General features: G+C 56.2%; 1 protein-coding gene across 2 annotated transcripts in view; it reads right to left on the minus strand.

The window, feature by feature from the left end:
• The window catches only part of Pxdn (peroxidasin), a 75,762-nt gene that overhangs the window by 24,408 nt on the left and 28,668 nt on the right, over positions 1-22,686 (minus strand). The window contains exons 2-10 of one of the 2 annotated variants that reach the window (XM_027937767.2): positions 15,829-15,900; positions 14,953-15,024; positions 11,572-11,643; positions 8,433-8,504; positions 7,950-8,021; positions 6,897-7,066; positions 5,190-5,307; positions 2,396-2,565; positions 793-1,065 (exon numbers count right to left, since the gene is read on the minus strand). In XM_027937767.2, coding sequence (XP_027793568.1) covers positions 793-1,065; positions 2,396-2,565; positions 5,190-5,307; positions 6,897-7,066; positions 7,950-8,021; positions 8,433-8,504; positions 11,572-11,643; positions 14,953-15,024; positions 15,829-15,900 — 1,091 coding nt within the window. The remainder of the gene's footprint in view (positions 1-792; positions 1,066-2,395; positions 2,566-5,189; positions 5,308-6,896; positions 7,067-7,949; positions 8,022-8,432; positions 8,505-11,571; positions 11,644-14,952; positions 15,025-15,828; positions 15,901-22,686) is intronic. The other variant, XM_071601306.1, reaches the window with a different exon arrangement.

Consider the following 22,686-nt stretch of genomic DNA (forward strand, 5'->3'; position numbering starts at 1 on the left):
AAGTGGCTTGGAAACGCACTGCAATGATCTTAAAGCTGCCTACTCCCCAGGGTCCTGCGCTCAGATGCTGACCTCAGGGCAGGACTGAAAGCTGCCTGAAAGGTACAGGACTGATGGCCACCAGAGGACACAGGCATTCATGTCCCCCAGTGCTCAGGGCTGTCCACACCACAGCCCACAGGCAAAGCCCCGTGCTGAAGAAAACCAGCAATCAATGGTCATGGCGATCAGTCGAGTGGGTGAGTGAGTGCTGTCGGCAAAAACAAAGACAGGGGCTGTGGTTGTGGCTCAGGGCAGAGCGCTCACTTAGCACATGCGAGGCCCTGGGTTCAATCCTCAGCACCACATAAAAATAAATAAATAAATGAAGGTATTGTGTTCAACTACAGCTAAAAAATAAATATTAAAAAAAGTATGTTGACACCCAATTCAAGTCAAATTGTGGTATATGTGTATTAAGAATTGTAATGCAAAAAAACCCCAAAAGGCATAAATTGGCATGAACATACTTTATATACAGAGATATGAAAAATTGTGCCCTATATGTGTAATAAGAATTGTGATGTTTTCCACTGCTGTCATGTAGTTAAAATTTTTTTAAAAATCTAAAAATAAATAAATAAAAGCTTAAAATTAAAAAAAAAAAGTAACAAAGGGAGCCAGGGGACAAAGGCCGGGGCTTTTGGTGGAGCCACAGCAGGCGCAGGCAGCTTCCAGAGGGGCTGTGGGGACAGCGCTGAGGAGGCGGTCAGGCTGCAGAGCCAGTGGCCCTGACACGCACACGGTGCTCACCCTGGACGATGATGAAGGCGGTGGCGTGGATGCTGTCGATGCCGTTGGAGGCAAAGCAGGTGTACTCCCCGCTGTCTCCGGGGGCCACATTCTGTATGTACAGGCCACCAGAGGGTGTGATGTTCACCCGGGGGTCGGCGGGCAGGGCTGTGCGGTCCCCTCGGGTCCAGGAGATCCGCGGTGGGGGGTGGCCCGTGGCGCTGCACTCCAGCGTAACGCTCTCTCCCACCAGCACCTCCGTGTTCTGCGGCTGGATCACAAAAGCCGGTCGCGCTGTCACAAACAGAAAACCTCAGTTAATTTCTTCCAGTTTCACTGTTTTTTTTTTGTTTTCTTGATAGTTTCGGTTGAGGCTGTTCATCCATTCCAGTGATCTCAACCACATGGAACAGAATTTATGAGCTTACTTTCTTGCGATCGTTCTTTTTATCAAGAAATGTGCAGATAACGAGGATCCAGGGCATAGGTGGGAAGGGCACCTCTGCCCAGAGCAGCTGCAGCGCCAGGTGAGCACCTGCCCATCTCCTGGGTAGACTCCCGGCCCCCTGAGCTCACTCCAGCTGGCTCTACATGCACGGTGCCCATCCTGCTAAGCCAGTAGCTCCTACTGGCACAAAATATAGTCTCTAAATTATATTCAGACCTTATAAAATGTCAATTTCATCACAAAAAGAAAAATGAAAACTACATTGAGATAATATTTTTCAAATCTAAATCTATAAAAAATAAATGAATTCTACACATTTACTATGTGTTCTATGGGTGTGAATGGAAATAGAGCCCTCGCACACTGGTGGGCAGGGTAGGGACAGAACCGAGAGCCCACCTGGACAAATACAGCCATTCATGCCCAAACCCAAACTGTAAACTGTACGTACTCTTCCACGAAGAAATTAGCCCAGTAGGAATTTAACCCATAGAAACTTTCTAAAGCATGTAACAGGACATACATGTGTACAGATCTTTTGTCTGTGTTTCTTTGGGCCAACAACCTTTAGCCACATATCTGAGATCCAAAAATCTCCAAAGTCAATTATTTTTTCACTGTCTGTTTGTTTGCAAAACTTGGCTGTCCACAGAAGGCCACTTCCAGTCTTTGTTTACTCCACTTCCTGTGAACATTCAGTGTCCTGTAGGACACTAGTAATGGTTTCCAAGGGTGCTGTCCAAGACTCGACATTGGTAAACGGATTTGCTCTGTGTTACAGCAAGGAAGAGAGAACTCAGAAAGATATGTTTCACAGACTGAAAAGCACAAAGAAAACCAGGAGCACATGATTAAGACGGGTGATGACATTTTGGAGAAAAAGGTAGAAAGAGTAGCTTCAGCCTTCAGTAGTTCATGATACAGTAATTTTCAGAATCCTGCAAGACCACGGCTGCCTTTGCATTTGCCTTGGAGTGTCCTAGCATGTCCCTGGATTTGAGCTGACCACAGGCCAGAGGCCCCCTCATTAATCACCTAGGACCCAGTCCTTTGGGAGTCTCGAGCAACAACCCTGTGTCCACTGTGAGATTAATGCTTCCTACTTTACGGGGCTGGGGTGCAAGGAAAGGAGAAGCAGATGGTCAGGATGGCTCCTGTGCAATGCCCTCCACGTACCTGGAGACCCAAAGTACCTGAGGGTCACCTCCTGTGTCTTCACTTCTCCAGCTACATTTTTCGCCATGCACTGGTAGATGCCCTGGTCTGTCTCCTGCGTATTCTGGATCATCAGGGTCCCATCGTCCAGCAGGTTTAGGCGGGAGTCTGTCTTCATGCTCAGCTCATTACTGCAAACACAGAGATCTGATGCTCTCGAATGCTTGTGCACAGGCTGTGCCTCGCCCATCCCAGACACAGGCAGCCCCAGCACAGGGTCCCAGCAGCCCAGAGTGCAGGCAGCAGGGAGAGGTGCGGGAGGGCAAGACCTGACTGCAGGACGCCCGTTCCTTAGCTGCACTTCTGAGAAAGCGCCTCTCAGTGCACACAGGTGTTCGCACTACCCCACGTTCAACCCACCTCACCCTTCCAAAGTGGTTGTCATTCCTAGTGGGAAGAAGCAGCAAGATGGGGGAAATTCAGAAGAAAATTTTCCTTTGTTTTTGGCAAATTAAATAAAAAGAAATCACCAAAGGCGAGAGATACACCTGTCTGTAGTCCCAAGACCAATGGGCGTGGGAGCACCCTGTGGCCCAGCACCTGGGAGGCAGAGGCGGGGGACTGACCCCATCACAAACAAGAACCAAAACCCCAGAAGCTGCTGCTCGGTCCCTTTTGGGGATTCGGTGGGCCCTTGTGCCTGCCCTGTTCCAGGGGCAAGGACCACTGCTACACCCAGGCTGTGGGGCCCAGGCCTCAGTCCTCACTGTGATCTCCTGCCACCCTGAACAGCAAGAAAGGCCAGCATGCATCGGCTCCTTGTCCAGCCCGGCCACCTTTAGCATCTGACCACTGTGTGAATCTGCCTGAGGCCTCTCTGTTTGGATGCACATGAAGAGGGGGCAGGGCAGGCTGCCGTCCCTTAGATGGCACGAGAACAGGCTGTTGCATTCAGCTGCAGAAAGCAGCAGATCTAGAGAGAAGTCTGTGCCACCAGGTCATCAGGATGGAGCAACCACTTCAAAAGTTCAAGCAACACAGGCCTCAGCCTGGCCAACCTCTGCCTCGGCTCCCTAAGACACCGGCAAAGTGGGGACTGTGCCCCATCACGAGGGCAGAAGGAACTGAAAGCACTTCCCAGGCATCTGGGAAACGCACAGGCGAGCTCCCAAGAGGGAGGCTGGCTCCCGCGGCACAACCGCCTCTACCCGCCTGCTCACCATCTGCTGTGCCCGCCAGAGAACACCCAGGAAACCCATCCCGGCCCAGGCTTTCACCTCGTCACCTGGGCCCAGGGGTGGCATGTACTGACGTGGCCCAGTCCCTTCCTAGACACTAGGTGAGCCACTGGCGGCAGGTAGACAGCAGAGGAGGCCCCCAGGGGAGGCTGCCCAGGGGAGGCAGGCGGGCACAGGTCACACCTCACAAGGTCGGCTCCCGCTCTGACACATTTGGAGCTGCTGCGATCGTATCTTTCAGCATTGAGTTTCTCATTTATAAAATATCACTATGAAGGTTCTGGACCAAGTTTATGCTTCTCTACCACTGAAATATAACAATGTCCTATTCTGGACTGTAAGTCTCATCATTGACCCCAGCCACCCGAGGCAACGAGGTTTCTGAGGAGTTGGACAGCGTCTCACACTTAGCCCAGGGCTGATGTGACCCTTCAGATAGGAGGACCAGAGCTCTGGACTTGGCACAAACCTCCAACAACTTCCCCTATTCTGCGCCGCCTTTCGACCAGGCCCTGACAGGTATCCGGTGTCACCTGGCCACTCTCACCTTCGCCTGTCAATACGGCTTCACCCGAGATGGAGAATGTGCTCTGAGATCTGGCCCTGGCTGGAAGAAGGGCCACTGGGTGTTTTCTGAGCTGCCTGGCCCTGATGTGGCTCTGATCTGAGATAGGCTCCTTCCAGCCTGGACGTGGCCAGCAAGCTCATGGGGAGCCTGACCAACGGTAAGACGAGGCTCAAGGGCGCCTCTTGGTCCCCTGGCTCGCGCACCTGGGGATGCTCAGGACTTCCTCCTAAGGATTCCTTTTTCAAAACAGATGCTTAAAAGTGCTTCACGTCAACATGGACAAGGGACTTGCCCCCAGGTGCCCTCCAGTCACCTGGCCAGATGCCCCCAGTCCTTTGCCCACACACAACCCAATCCCTACCTCACTGCGGTCCTTTCTTCCCTTTCCTTACCTTCCCTCTCCCCTCCGCACAACATCCAGACCCAGCTGGGGACTAGGTGCTCCCCACACTGGGGCCCACCTCGGTCTGGCCTGCATGTAAGGGTCAGCTTCCAGGACCTCCCTTGGTTGTCCTGGAGCCATCCCCAGCTTATCAGCCCCTGGAAATGCTTTCAGAAGGAGAGGGAGTGCCCTGGGTCAAGAGGGCTGAACCCCAGTACCTGAGGAGCACAGCCCTCCTCCCACACTGGTGTTGCTGGAGACACTGCCCCAGGACACTCCTCAGGTCTGGCCACCAAGCCCAGGTCCAAAGCCTGCTAACGCAACGGTCAGACACCAGGAGGCCCTGCCCGAGGAAGAGGGTGGCCAGAGACCAACCAGCAGGACACGGCCCGGTTCTGGCCAGGCCGGGAGTGATGAGGGCCAGGTCTGTGGCTGGCCTCGGAGTGAGCCCAGGAAGGAGGCACCACTTCACCTGGGCGCTGCGTCTCCCTTACGCCTTCCCCAGCTGGCAGAGGAAGATCAGATGGTGTCTGGCAGGGTGGTGACCGTTGAGCCCCTGGACACAGCACGAGACTCAGAAGCACTGTGCTCCCAGCGTGAAGAGCGTTTCACCAACTCCCAACTCACTTGTTTCGAAGCCAGATGATCTCAGGCTTGGGGTTGCCTTCCGCCCGACAGGTGAAGTACACAGTGTTCCCGGGCACCACGTCCGCATCCTGCGGCTCTGACGTGATCCGAGGCCTCTCTGTGCCCGACAAAGAGGGAAAACCTTCTCAGTCTAAACCACAGAGTGGACAAATAAGAACGCAGGTGGAATCCCTACCATCAAGAGAAAACTCCCAAACGCGCAGCATGACCACAAACACTCCCTGCAGAGACAGCTCTGCCCGGAAACTTCACAGCACCCTCCAGCTCCCAGGTGCCAGGCTGAGGATGTCAGAGGGCTGGCTTGGGGGTGGCCAGGAAAGCATCAGGGATGACCTTCACGTGGTGCGCGAGCGCCCTTTAGCTAGGGGAACGCCTGCGAGAGGGTGCTGCACGGACTCTGCTCCAGCAAACACGAGAGCAGCAGCTGTGGCTCCTTGGCTGGTGGCCCCGAGAGGATGGGCAAGGAGGGGCCTGCTGCGGCAGCTGTCCTACCCCACCCTGAGGAGGGCCGTCCCTCCCACCGCTTGGGAATGGCCAGGAGCCACCCTCACGTCCCTGAGGCCAGAGGCTCCTAGCTCCATATCCATCAGCACCCAGCTGTCCAGGCACCGTGTCCCAGCAGCCGTCCCTCGTGGGCTCGAGCTGTGCATGCAGCTGCCAGCTCCACAGGCTCCTGTGAGGAACTGGGCTTGAGGAAGGGGCAGGCCTGTGTCCCCCTGCCTGGCCAGCCGTCAACTAACCCAGCCTTGAGGTTTCCTGCAAGCTGAGGGCACCACACAGGGAAGAGCAAGCATGTGCTGAGTGTGTGCCCTGCACGGCCCTCAGGCCTGCAGGGCGAGGCCGTCAGCACAGACTCCTGTGCAGCAGCCCAGGCCAGGAACACCACTCCTCTGCCTGCTGTCCACGTGTCTGCCTCCTCATGGTCCTCACTGCTGCGGCCGTGGGCTGGCCTCCAGCACCCTCCCCTGATGTAGTTCTTTATAGAGCATAAACCTCGAACCTCATTTTCTAAATCCCCCTTGGCTCTCCACTGCTATTTAAAAACCCGTTACTATTTGTTTCATCGCTCAGGCTGCACAGCTCTGTAAATATCCTAAAACCCACTAAGCTGCACATTTCAACAAGGTGGCGTGTCCCATGTGTGCACAACACCTCAACAGAGCGGCTACAATAGCAATTAGCTGCTGGCAGGCAGGCCGCAGAGCCGTGGTGAGGCTCTCCCCAGTGCACCCTCAGCTCTGACACCCTGTGGAGGCTCCCAGCTGGCTCCCCAGAGCCTTCGAAATGGGATGGCTGGCAGGAAGGTGTGGGGCACCTCTGGGTTGAAGGCAGCAGCAGGACAGGCAGAGGACACCAAGTCACAACTCAGGAGCCAGGCAGAGCTCTGCCGGTCCAGGAGATGCCAGGCCTGGTGCCCCCCCCACCCCCAGGTGAGTTCTGCCCCTGGGGTAGCTGCAGCCACGGGAGGGGTAGTGGCAGGGAGTTTGCTTATTTCTGCGAAGAAACCTGCAAAGGGGCTCAGCTGCTTCTTCAAGACACGGCAGGGCAGAGCCTCACGAAGCAGAGGCTTCGCCCACCTGGACCTGAGGCTTGGCAGACTGCGTGATGGTGGCTGCAGGCACAGGCTGACCAGCAGGTGCTGACCTGCTGGGTGACGCAGCCTGGTTGGGCGCAGAACCCACTCACCACAGTTCAGCTCCTCTGGGGTGATGGTCGCCACCGATCTTCCCTGGATGCGTCTGGGATATTCGCAGGTGGCCGCCGCCTGTGCGTTCCCAGACTGCGCATAAGCCTTCAGCAGATCTGCCAGCCACAGTATCTCACAGTCACAGTGAAGTGCGTTGGAGTCCAGTCGCCTGTGGGAAGAAGGGGCAGCCGGTGAGAACTAGAAGCCGTGGGACTCCTAGGCTCGGGGTCCTGACCCACAGCCTGCCAGGCAGTCCATTCTGCATACAACGGGAGGAGCCCCAAGCCCTCCCGTCCTGCCGGGTACACACATCCACCCAAGAAGACCCCCAAGGCCCTGAAGAGGGACAGGACTGCAGCTTTAAATTCCAAAGAAAGGGACACGGGGGTGGACAGGTCAGGAGTCCCTGGAGACTAGGCAGAGCTGTTCCACAGGTCAGTGACGTAAGCCATGCAGCTGTCCTTCCCCGAGCCTCCCGCCCCAGGCACCAGGGCGTTCCCTCCCTGGGGAGTGAGGCAGGGGCACCTCCTGCCTGGGCCCAGGCTGTCCCAGGAAGTGTCTGGTGGAAGCACCACGAGGCCTGCCCATGGTCTCAACAGGTGAACCAGCAGGACTTCTGTGGGCACTGTCCCCACCTGGGAGAAGGCCTGAGATGGGAGCAGGATCACGCCCAGGGCTGCTGTGAGGGTCTGCACTGGGAATCATCGCAAGCCCCCACTCGGGGCCTGGTGCCTGCAGGGAAGACCACACCCCACCTGCCTTCTCCAGGACGTGGGCTCAGATGTGCGCCAGCCCCACTCCCGGCACTCTCTGGCCAGCCTCTGCAGACAGGCACCTTCGGGGTACCTGGTTCTCAGGTGAGAAGGCTGCCAGGTGGGCCCAGCACCCGCACTAGGCGGGGCTCAGCCCCGCCCGGGCGCCAACTCCCCAGTGCGCTCTGAGCTGCAGCACCAGGAGGACAGGGGACGAGGGGGAGGACAGGGGACGAGGGGGAGGACAGGGGACGAGGGACGGAAGGCCGCAGGGCCCTGTGGAGACGGCTTCCTACTCACAATCTTTTCATGGACTCCAAGTGATTGAATGTCCCAGGAACCAAGTGTGTGATCCTGTTGTTATGTAAAAATCTGTTGAAAGAGAATGTGACAAACCCATTTTTAGGAAAACTTCTTAGAGATGTAGAAAAGAGGACAAGCAAATACACAAACTTCTAAGAATTCTTATTGATCCCACATTTATTTAATAGACATGGATTCCAGGATGCTTTGGAGTTCAGAAAAACAACCGGATCTTTTTCCTGTTCCATCACCATGCCCAGGAGAGAGAGATTCAGATCCCACCTTGGAAGCGTTAGGCCAGGAAGGCAGACCCACAGGGGCAGTGAGCAGGGCGAGCCCAGGGAGGACAGTGGAGGGTTAGAGAGAGCCCAAGAGGCCTTGCCCGGGGCCCAGGACCCCCCGCACTGAGGCAGAGGACACCGTCCAGCCTGCCTGGGAGACACCCCGAGGGCCTTAAAGGAAGAACAAAAGTCAACTCACAGCCTCTCGAGCTTGGGTAAGTGCTGAAAGGAGGCTGGGTCCAGAGTCTCTATTTGGTTAAAGTGCAGGTATCTGGAGTTCAGAAAAGGAAACAGTGGGATCAATTTAATGACTTTCAGACCTAGATTCTCTGTCAAAAATCTTTTTCTAAGTCATTTCACGTCTGTAAGTCAATAGACAACTCTGGATTTCCTGGGATCAATCAGGAGGCGTAAGCTCGGCTGAAGTCACGCAGATGCCGAGCGGTGGAAGCGGGTTTGGCTGCTGGCTGGGCCTCCCTGAGCCCACAGATGGACAAGCACAGACACGCAGTCCTGAGACACAGGAACCCCCTCTCCAACCTCCATGCACGGCAGGTCCCTGGATGCTGTGTCAGCACACTGAGATGGCACCAGAGGCCACAGGGGAAATGGCACCACGCCGAGTCCGAGGCCCCTTTCCTCCAGGGTCCCCCCAGTGCAAAGTACCTTCGTCCACACGTCTCCCCATTTAGGACATCTCCCTGCTTTCCGCAATTTGTGGATTTCTGGTGCAATTAATTGATTCTGCTGCATACCAGTTTCTCACTTTGGAAGTCAAATTGGTGGGATTTTTTTCCTCAAGTGAAACACCGTTGTGCTTCTCACACACCTCACGATGCTTCTAAGGTAGATCTCTGCCTGCACTGGCATGGAGACAGCCCCCAATCCCCACCCTCGGGGGCTAGAGGTCAAAATGAGCGGCAGGACCAACGCCTTGCCCTACCACAAATCCCAACCAAAGCCGGCCCACCCCAGGTGACCACTTTCCAACATCTCTGTCACCTCAACTCCTGCCCTGGTAGCTCCCCAGGTATAGCTGCTCAGGTCTCTGAAGGCCACCCAGGCTGGCCACTCCTGTGCAGGAGCTCAGTACTCCGTGGCCTCCTTGCCTCTCCTAGGGTAGGTCTGTGCCCACTGCCCTCCACACAAGACAAGGAAGGAGTGCCACAGGAAGAGGAAGGCCAGTGGATGTCACGGGATGGCATTTGCCCAAGTGGTCCCCAAGGAGATAGGACCAAACAAAAATCCTCAGTCCACGTCATAGGGCGCTGCATCTGTACTGGGCAGCAGGGGTCCAGAGCATGGACCTGGGTGGGCCTGGGCTCCTGTGCCCAGCACGGACACCAGAGGAAGGGCTCTGCTAACTCCAGCAGGGGAGTCCTGAGCTACACAGGGGAGAGGGCCCACAGGATAAAGAAAGGGGCCGTGCCAGGCCCTGCAGGGTCCTCTCACCCTGACCCACAGGGTAGGCTCTCCAGTAGAGGGCAGGAGGACCCAGATGCCCTGCTTTAGAAGGCACCAACAGAAGGCTGCCATCAGGAGTTGGAACCCTGTATGGCTGGGGTTCTGGACAGCCATGGGCGCCTTCACCCCTCCCTGGACAGCCAAGGAAACAGGACAGGAAGTGACTCCCCATGAGCATGGAGGACACCCTGAGCTCAGATCCAAGCTCCTGACTCTGGCAGGCTTTTGATCCGTACCAACAGCTTCCCAAAGAACAGCTCAGAGACTCTCAAAGACCTCGTGGCCTCCCAGCCGTGCTCCGGGCTCGTGCTTCCCAGCTCCCAGTGGCTGGTGTGAATGCACATCTTCTAAGGTTGGGGCTGGAGTGGGCTCAGGGCACAGGGGTGGGGTTCCCAATCACAGAGTGCTGGCCCTCCCAGCCTCAGTCTGCATACCCGGTGGAGAGGCTGTGAGCCCAGCCGCTGTGGACAGGCAGGTCACCCTAATGCTGCCAGAGGCAGCTGCCTCTGGTCCTCCTGGATGCACTGAGACCAGCGTGGAGTGAAGCCCAAGTTCCTGCAGCAGGAACAGCTCCTCCCTTGCCTCGCTTCCCCCACCCTGGGCCCCTCCTTCCTCAAAGCTCACAGGCGCCCCACCCCCTGAGGCTGCCTCGCACCCCAGCACCCTCAGGCTTCCACAGCTGCCCCAACTACCATTACATCCCCACGGCATGAATACCTCGCTGCACACAGGGCTTGTTCCTTTGCAAAGGCCCTGGGTGCTTTCTCCACCTCCCCATGTGAGCACAGACTGCACGCACCTTACACAGGACTTCTGCACCCACATACTGGTGCCCCCTGTGTTAAGCCCAGGAGACCTGCTCTCACTTGAAGGAGGCTCTTGTTCAGATGCATGGACTCAGGTGCCCTGAGTGTGCTCCTGCAGCTCCAGGCTCCAGGGCGGCCTCCAGCTCTGCCTGCTGTGCCCAGTCACCCCGTGACAGGTGAAGGCAGACTCAGGGCTGGAGCAGAAGACCTCCCACTGCAGGGCAAGCCGCTGCCCTCCATCCCTGAGGGGCGTTAACTGCAGTGACTGCAGTCCCTGGAGGACTGGCAGGTTCACTTGACAGAAAGACATTGCTGGTTTTACCAGAACTTTCTACTCAGAAATCAACATGCTGACTTTATAGCAAAGTACAAGTTCACTTGTAGCCAAAGAAACAGCATTAAGTCACAGGCAACTCCACTAACTAATCCAGCAAGGAGAGGAAAGTTTGTCTTCTTCCACATCATGGCATCATGGTTGAAGAAGCTAACCCCACATGCACAGTCACAAAGAGGAAATAATGCAGCCAGGAGCAGAGGTGCCCAGCTGCAATCCTGCCACTCAGGAGGCTGAGGCAAGAGGATGCAAGTGTGAGGCCAGTCTCTGAGTGAGGCTCTGTCATAAAGAGGACTGGCCCCGCAGCTCAGGGGAACGTGCCCGGTCTCCAAAAGGGAAATAATGTGCAGTGGGAACCACCAGGCCCCACGAGGCCCAGGACAATACCACTGGCTCTTGTATGCACATCTGTCTCTCCCTTGAAACATGAGCAGTTTTCACCATGAAACAGGGAATCCATCCCTCTTATTGTTCTTGGAACCATGAGTGTCCACTCTGGGTCTGGGGCACAGAAGCAGCCCAGCAAACCTCTGCTCTTGGGTGGGTGAAGGGTGGACCGGGTGGGAGGTGGCACAGACGGGGAATGGCCCCTCAGGCCCTCACAGCAACATGCACGGCCTCCGACACCTCGTGGAGCTAACATGCATCATGCAACCAGCTCCACAGCTCCTCCCATGGGGGCAAAGAGGCAGGTGTCATCCAGGACACGGAAGCACAGAGGAGAGGGCACTTACAGTTGCTCTAGAGAGGCAAGTCCCGTAAACGCTTGCCTGTCAATTGACTGGATCTCATTCTTGTACAAATAGCTGAAACAAGAAACATGGAGGAGTGTTAGCACAGGCGAGGGCACTCTGCAGATGGGTAAGAGAAACAGGGGCACGTGAAGCCAGGCCTACAGCCCCGACTGCTTTGGAAGACAACACAGCAGGACACAACAGGCTCCGCCCTGCGAAGGGTCCTTTCTGCATCTCAAAAGGATCAAAAGCAGGGGGACCCACCAGGGGCGAACTCTGCCTCCCCCACTGCCCAGGGAGCAGGGGCCGCACTCTGCTTCTAAGCCTGGAGGAAACGTGAGCGTCTCCCTGCACACACACAAGATGCCTGGGATGAGATCACACAGACAGGCTTCTGGAAGTCCTGAAGTCACATAGGCAGGGGTCACCAGGAAGCCCAGGGTGTCCTGAGCCGCTCACCGCCTAGAACCCGCTTACTGAAGGAGCGGCGGGCCTCTCCGAGGAGCTCCGGGGCCAGCTGAGGCCTGCTCTGCGAGGCCTGGGAACCCAAGATGCAGTCCATATTTTTAAATGGTAAAATCTCCAAAGGAAGAATGAGTTGTGAGAAATGAAAATCACATGGAATCCATATTTCAGGGTCCACAGGAAAGTCTGCTGGAACCTGCCTGCACTCACCCTCTCACGCGGGTCTGAGTTCGTGCCATGTGGCTAAGACAGCCCGGAATGTGGCCTGCTGGTCCTGAGCCCATCTGAGGGGTGAAGGCTCTCAACACAGTCCCCCTGGTGTGCGTGTGGGCTTTGGGCCTGACCTGCCAGGGCTTCCTCACACCACAGCCCAGCAGCAGATCTCTGGTGACCTGGGGGCGCTCTGCAGGAGTACGGCTCCCACCTCCGACATGGCTGCTACTGTGGCTTATGATAATCCACTGGGCTTTATCTCTGCGGCAGGTGGACTGAAGGTCCAGATCCCTCCACTCCCCTCAGCAGACACCTCCCTGCAAAGCCCTGCCCTGGTGGCGAGTCACCTAGCGATCCCCCTGCATGGACAGCACGTTCTGCCCCAGCACTTCTCATGCCACAGTTTCTGCAGGACAAAGTGCTTCACTGTATTCAACTGATGTCTGGTGCAGGACCTGGTTTACAGAACTGAAGGTGCTCTTGGGCTGCTGCAATCCATCCCAGTGGTCCTTGCCCTCCTCCCTCTGAGCAAATCCACTGAGGTGACCTCACAATAGTCTCGAGCCTTTGCACCTTGGCTGGACACCCGGGCCAGAGCCCAGCAGTGCCCGGCAGCCTGGAAAGGCAGGCAGCTTGTGGGGGCCTGACGCCAGTGCCACCTGTGTGAGAGGACGACCTTTCTGTGCCTGGGTTTCTTCTTCTATAAAGTGGACAGAATCACTGCATAAGTATGTGTGAAGCCCTCGGGTGTGGCCCTAACCTGTAATCCCAGCCATTTGGGAGGCTGAAGCAGGAGGATCCCAAATTCAAGGCCAACCTGGGCAAATTAGCAAGAGCTTGCTTCAAAATAAAAAAATACAAGAGGGCTGGAGGTACAGTTCAGTGGCAGAGCACCCTGGGTTCGATCCCTAGGACTGCAATATATAAGTACATGAAATTAAAACCCAAGAAAGTTTAAAAATAAAGACACTGAGGCAGAACTTCGTGGGAACAGCTGGTATTGATCTTCCAATAATGAATGATGATGCTCTTCTTCCTTATTGAAGTTGCCTCTTTGACCATGAGTTCTGACTACAACACTCTTCGCACTAGGAAACGCAAGTTAAGGAGGGTCCCCAGAAGTACTGGGGGTCCAGCACAGAAGGTCTACACAACTTCCAAAACTGTGCTGCCAAATACCCAAGGCCAGAGCAGCCAAAGAGCCTCAGGAGAGCTCCACACTGGAGCAGGAGGCGGTGGTCAAGCAGGCAGACTGACCAGATTTCCCAGGCACCTAGAGCAGCACCAGGACCTAGGCACAGCCAGCCTGGGACCAGGGCCGCCTGCCAGCTCTGCCCTGTGAGGTGCCAGTTTCCAGCAAGACTGCCTCCGGAACGAGCAGCCCACCCCCTGATCCTGCCCCAGTAATCTGTGCCCACCACCTGGGGAGGGAGGGCAGACAGTTGGGCAGGAGCCCCCGAGTGAGCAAGGGATGGTGGGCCTTGGCAGGTGGAGCTGAAAGGGTTTGTGAAGAAATGGCCTCCCTCACCTCCCGGCAGGGAGGGTGTCTGCAGAGGATAAATTGCCCTTCACTAGTTTAAAACCAAGAGCAAAACAGAACCACTTAACACACACACAGCCCGACACTGCCGTCAGCCGCCTGGACCTGCAGGGGACTGCAACTGCAGCCCAGAGGCAAACCAGAGTCAGGGAGGACGCAGACCTCCCTCACGTCCAGCGGCACACAGGGCTCCAATGTCCACACCGCACGGGAAATCAGCATTAAGGCAAAGGTGGTGGAGAAAACAGTCTACATATAACACTCTGAATGAGGAGAGCATTTTAATAAGCAGAGTTAGGGAGGTCTACGATTAGGAACCACTGAACATCTAAAATAAAGAGAGATTTCAAAACATACACCAACACCAAGAAGATGGCTTCGCTTTAACTATCAACATAAAAAAGACGTTTAGGTTGTTTTGTTCCAATAAATAATAAGTGATGTAAATCCTTCATTAAAAATGGCTCTCCTTGGAAAGTTATCTACATCCTAAAAAGAAAGAGTGATTTGATCAAAGCAAGCAGCATGTGCTTCTAATCTGGCTGGATCCAGGTGAAATCTAAGTCCAGTGCCGTCCATCTCCAACCTTTCTGGGTTTAAAATACGTATGTGGACAGTACCCAGCGGGCCCTCAAGGAGAAGCCATTTCTGAACTGCAAAACTGACTTCAACTAGCAGACACTTTTAATCAAAGTGAATTTTAAAAAGGTAAAATAGAATTTAAGTAGATTAGACTAAAATTTCAAATCAGCCAGGGGACAAGAAAAACATCAGGAATCACTGGCGTTCCACATGGATTAGTCATTTCCTTTGTCTGTCCCCACAGCTGGAGAAGCGCTGGAGATGGCCACTGAGCTTGCATATGCAGACGCCCTCAGTTGTGTGTCTGAGCCTGCTGCCGCCTCTGCCTCCAGACCTGGGGACCAGAGGCTGTGCCCACAAGCCCACAGCTGACCTCCCCTGAGCACAGCAGCTGGACACTGCAGAGCACAAAGGCTGGCTCCGCCCAGCAGTGAAGGCCCACTGGAAATGTCACTCACACGCCACTCACCTAGAGGCAAGGCTCCAGCTTGTGCCTGTGCAGAGCACACACACTCCTGCACCTCGGGGGTCTAAGCACAGACAGCCCACCCTGAGGGGTAAAGGACGGATGGTTAACTTACAGATATTTTAAATTTTCCAGGTCTTCAAACGCTCCGCTCGGGATCTTCTTGATCTGATTATTGTTGAGAAGCCTGTGAAAAACAGAGACCCTCCAGGTTATGCTGAGCAAAACCCTGCTTAGCCACGGGCAAGGCTGGGTCATGACTGCCCCTCAGACCTGCTGCCCAGTCAGCAACCGCGGATTCCACAGGACGGCCGTGGCCCCAGCTTGCGACCCACAGCCCCATACCCTGCTCCAGCAGCGTCCACATCCCTCCATGAGCATTCACCTTCACGCACACTGGAGAAGGCCATCCTGCCTCCCGTGAAAGGCACATCTCCTGCCAACCTCTCTGCACCTGTCTCCAGCCAGGGCTGTAACCCACTTGGAACAACTGTGAGGTTTAGGAGGGTCCCACACAGTGTCACTGGAGGTAGAAGCTACGCCCGCTTCCACAGATGAGAAGTTGGTGGGCACAGCCACCACATGCCCTGCCCTCAGGGGACCTGGCTGGCTCCTCCCCACAGCCCTGCACCCAGGCCTAGCGCTCAGTCCTGGTGCCTAAGAGAGACCTGCGCCTTCTAGAGAGACTGGTGTGCTGCCCCCACACTGCCCTCCAGGAGGTCCGAGCTCTGCAGCATAACTGTCTGCATGTCAAGCCCACCTACCTCCGTGCCAAGCTCAGCAGAGGTGCTGTCCTGCTCAACCCACAGCAGGGAAGCAAACCCACCCCATCCAGGAAGGAGCTGGGCACAAGGCCATGGGCGTGGAACATGCAAATTCCACCCCACTGTCCATCTCCAGCTGTCCCCATCATGCAGACTGGAGATGGCCTGCAGGTACCTGGTCAGGACCCTGCTTCTCCTACTGGACACCACCGAGCATTCTGACTTACAGTGTGTTCAAGTTCCTCAGCCGCCGGAAAGCCCCGGGTTGGATCTCTCTGATCCTGTTGAAGCGAAGGTCCCTGTGAAGACAGAGGAAATGCTGTGATCCCGAGAGAGCCCAGCCAGCAGCACTCCTGCTACTTCTGCAGTGCTGCAAGGTGCAGAAGGCGTTTACAGATTAGATCTGGGTCACTCCCCGGCAGGTCGCCTCGTCACTGAGTAGAATTGCAGGCACCACCTATATGACCCCTGTTCAGCTGACGCCCCAGAACGTGGGCCTTCAGATAGTCTGAGGATAGCGTGCTCTGGGGGAGTGGCACACATTCAAGACAGGCATCGTGCCCACTGGTCAATGGGCAGACCTGAGAGGCCCCAGCACTTCCGTGGCTGGGGCTGGGCCACTCACCAGCTCACTGCCTATGGAGTTCCGCAGCTCATCCCCAAGTACAAGGCAGCCCAGTAGGTCCATCTACAAAGAGAGGCTGTCCCACCGACGGGTTTCTCCGTGGGTTTCCAAGTGGGAACTTCAAGTAAACGTGCACTGTTCAAAGTGCCGTCTGTGTTTTCAGGAGTGGGGCGAGGATCCAAACAGCCCGACTGAGAGCGGGACAGAGTGGATTCCAGGCTGGCCGGGCAGCAGGAAGGCTTTGAACCCTGAGTAGTTGACACAGCAGAGTGCGCGCGAGGCTCTGACCAGGCAAGAGCCAAAGCACTGGGCACAGCCAAGGTCCCAGGCTTGCTGCGGCAGTGGGTAAAGACCCACTGTGTTGTCTGGCTCAGGGCCTGGACCAGCCTGACCAAAACCATCAACTTGGGACGTACCCAATAGGGGTGGTCGTGGGGGACTGTGTCACCCCAAATTTGTGTTGGTGACCTGGCACGTCAGGTCTCCTCAGAGATGCATCCTCAGAGGGGGCCACTCTAACCCCTCTAATCTGGGGACCTGGCACAGGGAGACCACCAAGCGAGGAAGGCAGGGCACAGTCAGAACACAGGTGGTCACTAGCAGCCTGGGAGAGGCCTGGACTACTGTGGAGGGGCCACAGTGGCTCTCAAGTTTGGATTCCGGCCCCAGCACTGTGAGGCTGCACTTTCTGGTTGAGCCACCCGATTGTGGGGTGGCCACGTCACCCTGTAAAAACACTGGGTTCTGGGTGACGTAGTGGACACTGCATATGGTGCTTCCCACAGGACACTTCCTACCTCCTGAAGGGCTTGTTGTCCTCTCAGGGACAATTTAATAACTGCCAGTGACTTGCAGAGCCAGTTCTTGTCTGTGGTTCAGTAAGACGTCTCTCGAACACTGATGTCGTCACGATTCACCGTGAGCCGAGCAGCAGCAAGAGGCACGTCCGGCCCAGCACTGCCCCTCGCTCGGGGGGGGGGGGGGGCGAGCACGCAATAGCTTCTGCTCCAGGGATAGGAAGGCGGAGGCCAGTTCCTGCCCACAGGTGACCTCGGCCGCACTCGAGTCTCCATCTCCAGCCCTCGCCTGGCGCTGCCTGACCCACACACGCCCCAGGACCAGCGCTCCTCGGCACTGCCACCACTGCTTCTAAACAAGTGGGCTTTCACTATCCCTGGAATCCAGACCCCCAACAGTCCACCTGGGGAGGTGTGAAGGAGAAAGGGACAAGAGGAGCTGGCGTCCCAGCAGGACCTCAAGGAGCGCCCGCTCCTCGGTCCACTGAACCGACTGTAAGGGAAGAGTTCCTCAGTCAGGGCGTTAGCACAGCACACACTGGCAGGGGGCGCTCTCTGGCCCCACAGTCAGGAGTGCGGAGTTCTGCTGCCTTGATCAGGTAAGAGGATGTCCTGGACACCCGCCCCATGGCCAACTTGCACGGACAAACGCCACAGCACACAGTTTCTGCTGGACAGAGCTGGCCTCTACGGAGGGGCGACCTCACAACTGGGCACAGCAGACCACTCCCCACATTACCAGCCTGACAGACAGGGTTAGGAAGACTGGGGTCAGGGTCCCTCGGCAGCACAGGGGATCTCAGCAGAGAAAGTGAGCCCACAGAACCAGGAAGTGCAGCAGCTGAAGGGGCACGCCACCGACCCACAGAGGGCGGCCTCGCAAGCGCAGGACATCCGAAGCCAGCCCGAGGAGAAGGCTGGGTGTCCACCCTGACCCCTCCACTGGCCCACACCTGGATAGTGGACCTGGGAGGAGCTGTGGCGGCCACTGTGATGCCCTGGAGTGTGTGGGCCCAGCTGGCTGGCCATGCAGCCTAGGTGTTGACGCATCACTTGGGGACTAGGGACCACATGGGGACCGTGACCCTCCAGAGCAAGGAAAAAGGCAGAAGGAAGAGGCCCTGTGGACCTGCAGGGCTGCACTTCTGCATGGGGGACTTGCAGAGTGAGGTCGGAGGGACTCGGGTCAGCCCACAGCAGCAGCAGCTTCACCTGGGCTTGTCAGAAAAGTGCATTCTGGGCGGTGGCCCTTGGCAGGCAGCGGGGACTGGGGGGCAGAGCAGCAGTGTGTCCTTGAGCTCCACTCCTGACCTTCAGGGATGCTGGGAGCAGAGTCCAAGCACATGTCCCTCTGCTGTGTGCGTGCGTGTGGCAGATGCAGGACGTGCACACGGCATCCTCGCCCCAGCGGCAGCACCAGCCTTCCCCGCACCCCGTCCAGTCCCCGTCCTGTCCTCAGCCCGCTCCTCACTGGCACTGAACACAGGGTAAGTCAACAAAATCAACTCCCATACCCAGGGCCTCCCTGTCCCAGGAGACGAGCCTCCACCCAAGGCTCGAGAACGTGCAGGGTCCTTGGCCTCCTTCCTCACACGCGCAGGCACAGGTTAGCTGAGAGCAGAATATCATTTTTAAGATCATAACAAATATTTCCACAAAATATTCCCACTGAATGAACGCTGCCCTGAACTTCAGAGTTAGAGAGCACCTCCCAGGCCTCCTAGAATCTCCCAGCTCTCACTGCCTCCTCCCTCTCCCCCTCCCCTGGGCTGAGGGGCTGGGGCGCCACAGTGGGCACCTGCCTCTAATGCCCTGGCCACCTGGTCACTGCCCTCAGCACCCCTGCAGAGTCACATGTCCTGGCAAGCAACCCATGTCTGCAGCTTCCTTGGGGTGGCAAGAAGAGGAAATGGGAGTGGATTCCAGAAAGTTCCTGGAAAGCCATAAACGGAGTGATTTCCTAAAAAGAACACGAAGAGCAAACCCCAGAAACGGCATCTGGGAAGCTGCTGCTGAGGCCAGGACTCAGCCCCACACGTTCCCTTTGACTGCACTGGACCTGAGTGGTGTCTGTCTTTCTGAAACGCAGGTCAGCCCATACCAGAGGGAGTCAGAGGGAAGGAGGCATGGGCGGCCCAGGCCTGCGTGAGAGGCGCTCAGGGACACACCCCTCCCCAGGAGTGTTCCCGAGGAAGCCATGCCTGGCGGCTCCTCCTGAGGGCCCACAGCCCCCAGGGCAGTCAGGAATTCAGCACTGCCTGCACCCACAGGACGGCGCGGGGCAGGGACTCTCCCAAAGCTCCTGGGAACTTTCTCTTCTGTGTCCCCAAGGTAACACCCTGGCAAAACGGGACAGGGCTTGTTGGGGCACAGCCCCAGTGGAGGGCCACAGGAAGGAGGAGCGAAGGGACAGGCAAGACGAAGCCCTTTACACAGCCAGGAAGAGCGCAGTCAGGAAGCGTCTCCCGCAGCCCTCGGCTTGGAGCAAGCAGAACCGGGCACTGCCCTGGGAGTCCACGTTAGCCCCAGCCCCCATGGAGCCCCCAAGTCCACCGCTGCTCCTTCTGACCATCAGGGAGCCTCTCCAGCGTGAAGAATGAGCAGGAAGAAGGAAGGGCCACTCTTCCAAGTCTCAGTGACCGCTGGGCTGACCTGAGTCTCTCATCAGTTTCCAAGGCCGGGAGCTTCGGCGTGGCTTTCTTTGGTTTGAATGTATCTATGATTCCAAAACCTTGATAGACCACAACCCACCCCCCACACAGCTGTCCAGACCTGTCTTGTTCAGTAGGAAGCACTGAAGGACAGGTTTATATCCAACATCAGGATTGTGCTTCATCTCAGAACCACAGGGTGACAAAAGTCCAGAACTAAAAGGGGACTCGGCCATGTTTCACTCAGTCAGCCCAGGGACTTGTGCCTTGGAATTCCCTTTCTCAGTCGGAGACGGAGCAGGACGCTGGCAAAGCTCCACTGAACCACAGAAAGGTTACTGTGAAGATAAGAGATGGTCTTTAAAGACTGCATTGTAAAGCTCACCTGGCTACAATCTTCAACACTGATTTCTAAAATAAATAATCTCAAATTTCCCCATTCACAAAAGTGACATACTTTTAAATTTATTTTTAAACAAACAAAAAAATTAATGGCCTGCCAGCAAACTCAAAATTACAAAGTATATCCTGTTTGGTTTGAGAACCAAAAGTATTTCAGTTGTAGACAGAGAACTTAATGCACAAACGTGACTTTCAGGACATGAAGAGGAAGCTCACTGTGAATGGTGGAGCAAGCTCAGGGGTTCAGACACCGCATGCAGAGCTCTCCACAAACAGCCGTCTCAAAGGCAAAGCTGAGGTGCTATCGGCATGCTTTTATTACCATCTTCTTCTTATCATCTGGGTTTTGTGGACTTTTTAAACAGTATTTTTTGGACATCTTCCCATGTTACAAAAGACCTCTTATCACATTTGGAACACATCACTGGAAGTCATTTTGGTGTCTAGCATGCACGAGTTCACCCCCCCCCCCCCGTTTCACCAAAAAGAAAGAAAGGGAACAAGTCATCTTGGAGCACACCTGTAATCCCAGCTGCTAGGGAGGCTGAGGCAGGCCGATCACAAGTTTGAGGCCAACATCAACAATTTAGCAAGACACTGTCTCAAAATAAAATCAGGACTGGAGAGACAGCTCAACAGTGGGGTGTCCTGGACCCTATCCCCGGCGCCCCAAAGTCATTTTGATGTGAACTGCAGAATCCACGCTGTTTGATGCTCTTCCTCGTGACGAGCCTTTGGCAAAAAGCAGTGGCAGCCCCAGCTTTGTGCTTCAGCAAGAGGCTTCAGAAGCAGGAGGGGCAGCAGGTGCACACCCCTCTCATGGCACCAAACGGGAACGCCACCTGGGCCCCCAGAGGACCGCCCGGTGGCAGTGCTGAGTGCAGCTCCAATCACACTCCCTGTCCGGCCTCTCCAGGTGCAGGGCAGCTGTTGCAGAGGCTGGAAAACCGACCTAGGGGTCCTCACTGTGTCGGCTGGCCTAACTCACATGAGCTGATGGTGCCAAGGTCACTGTTCCCACACGGGATGTGCAGGCAGTCCTGCCTCGGTGTCTAACGAGATGGCTTTGCCGCAGTCCTCTGTGGCACGGGCCTCAACAGCCCAGAGGCTACCTGGACAGCCCTGTAGTGGGTCACTGTGCACTGCAACAGCTGCTGATGAGACAGGCAGAAAGCAGGCTGGCCTCGTCCTGGGTGAGGACAGCAGCGCTGCTGCCGTGCCCCTGGTGCAGAGAGGCCAGGAGAGCACTTCAGGGTGCCTGGCTTTGTCTCCCAGCAGCGTCTGAGCCCTGCAGGGAGAAGGGAGGGTCTCCCAGTTAGAAGGAGGGTGTGGAAGTGGGGGCCGGGGCAAACATCAAGTTCTGAGACGCCAAAGAGGCCACCCAGCAGACACCCAGGTCGGAGCCAGAGGCTGAGGGTCGTTGGACAGTAGGCGTGAATCCACAAGTGCGCTGCCAGAGGAGGCCCGTGGAGACCCTATCCTGCACAGAGGCAAAGCTGGAGTGTGGGAGAAAGTGCTTTCAGAGAAGGGATACCACGGAGGGATGGGCCCCGGAAGCGCAGGGCGCGACTGAGGAGGGTGGCCCGCGCTGAGGCCCCGGAGCCACACCAAGCAGCTCTGTGAACCACGTCCACATGCCATCTGGGCAGAGGGAAGCACACCGCTGCCCACGCTGAGAGTGGACAGCCTCGCCCGGGAGGACCGTCTCACGGAACCTGCACACACGCTGAGGGAAACCACGCCGAGATTTACCCGACAGCCGCATCTCCCTCAGGCTGGAACCCACTCAAGGCCCCCGAGCGGGTCCGGGCATCTCTGAGGGTCATGCACCTTTTTCTCATGAAGACTGTTCTTTTCCATGTTTGCTTTAGGATAAAGCTAACTCCGCTGCTCCACGCACAGGAGGTCACAACAGGAGCGAGCACAGCCCGAGGCAGGTGGCTGTGTCGCCTGGAGGGTGCCTCCAGGTTGGAGCAGAGCTGGAAACAGACCTCCTGACTGCAAGAACGAGCCGTGGCTGGGATTCACCTTGCCCACTGCTGGGAGAGTGACCTGGGAACATCTTTCTGGGCCTGGAATAGTATTCCATTTCACTGTGTTCTTTGTTGATCCAGGAACAGTCTCCCCGGGACTCAAACCACAACAGCTTTCTTTGGGACAGGCAGTCCTGCCACATGCAGAGCAGGGGTCCCGCTCGGGGAAGCTGTACCTCATCCCAGCTCTCTCCGCCCTGAGGACTGGGAGGAGGAGACGCTGGACAGGGGTCTTGCCTGACCACATCTGCTATGCAGGTCCTCAACCTCCCAGTCTACTTGCTTTTAGGTATCCCGCATTTTACCTCAAAACCTGAAAATGCACTTCCCATGCAACTCCACAGCACTGTGGCTGCTTTAAAACAGAACACTTTTTTTTTTTTTGAGAGAGAGAAGAGAGAGTTTTTTAATATTTATCTTTCAGTTTTTGGTGGACACAACATCTTTATTTTTTATTTTATGTGGTGCTGAGGATCAAACCCAGCGCCCCGCGCATGCCAGGCGAGCGTGCTACCGCCTGAGCCACATCCCCAGGACTAAAACACAACACTTTTAAAGGACAAGCAGGAAAGAAGAG

This window comes from Marmota flaviventris, chromosome 14 (genome assembly GCF_047511675.1).
Source record: "Marmota flaviventris isolate mMarFla1 chromosome 14, mMarFla1.hap1, whole genome shotgun sequence".
Taxonomy (NCBI): Eukaryota; Metazoa; Chordata; class Mammalia; order Rodentia; family Sciuridae; genus Marmota; species Marmota flaviventris.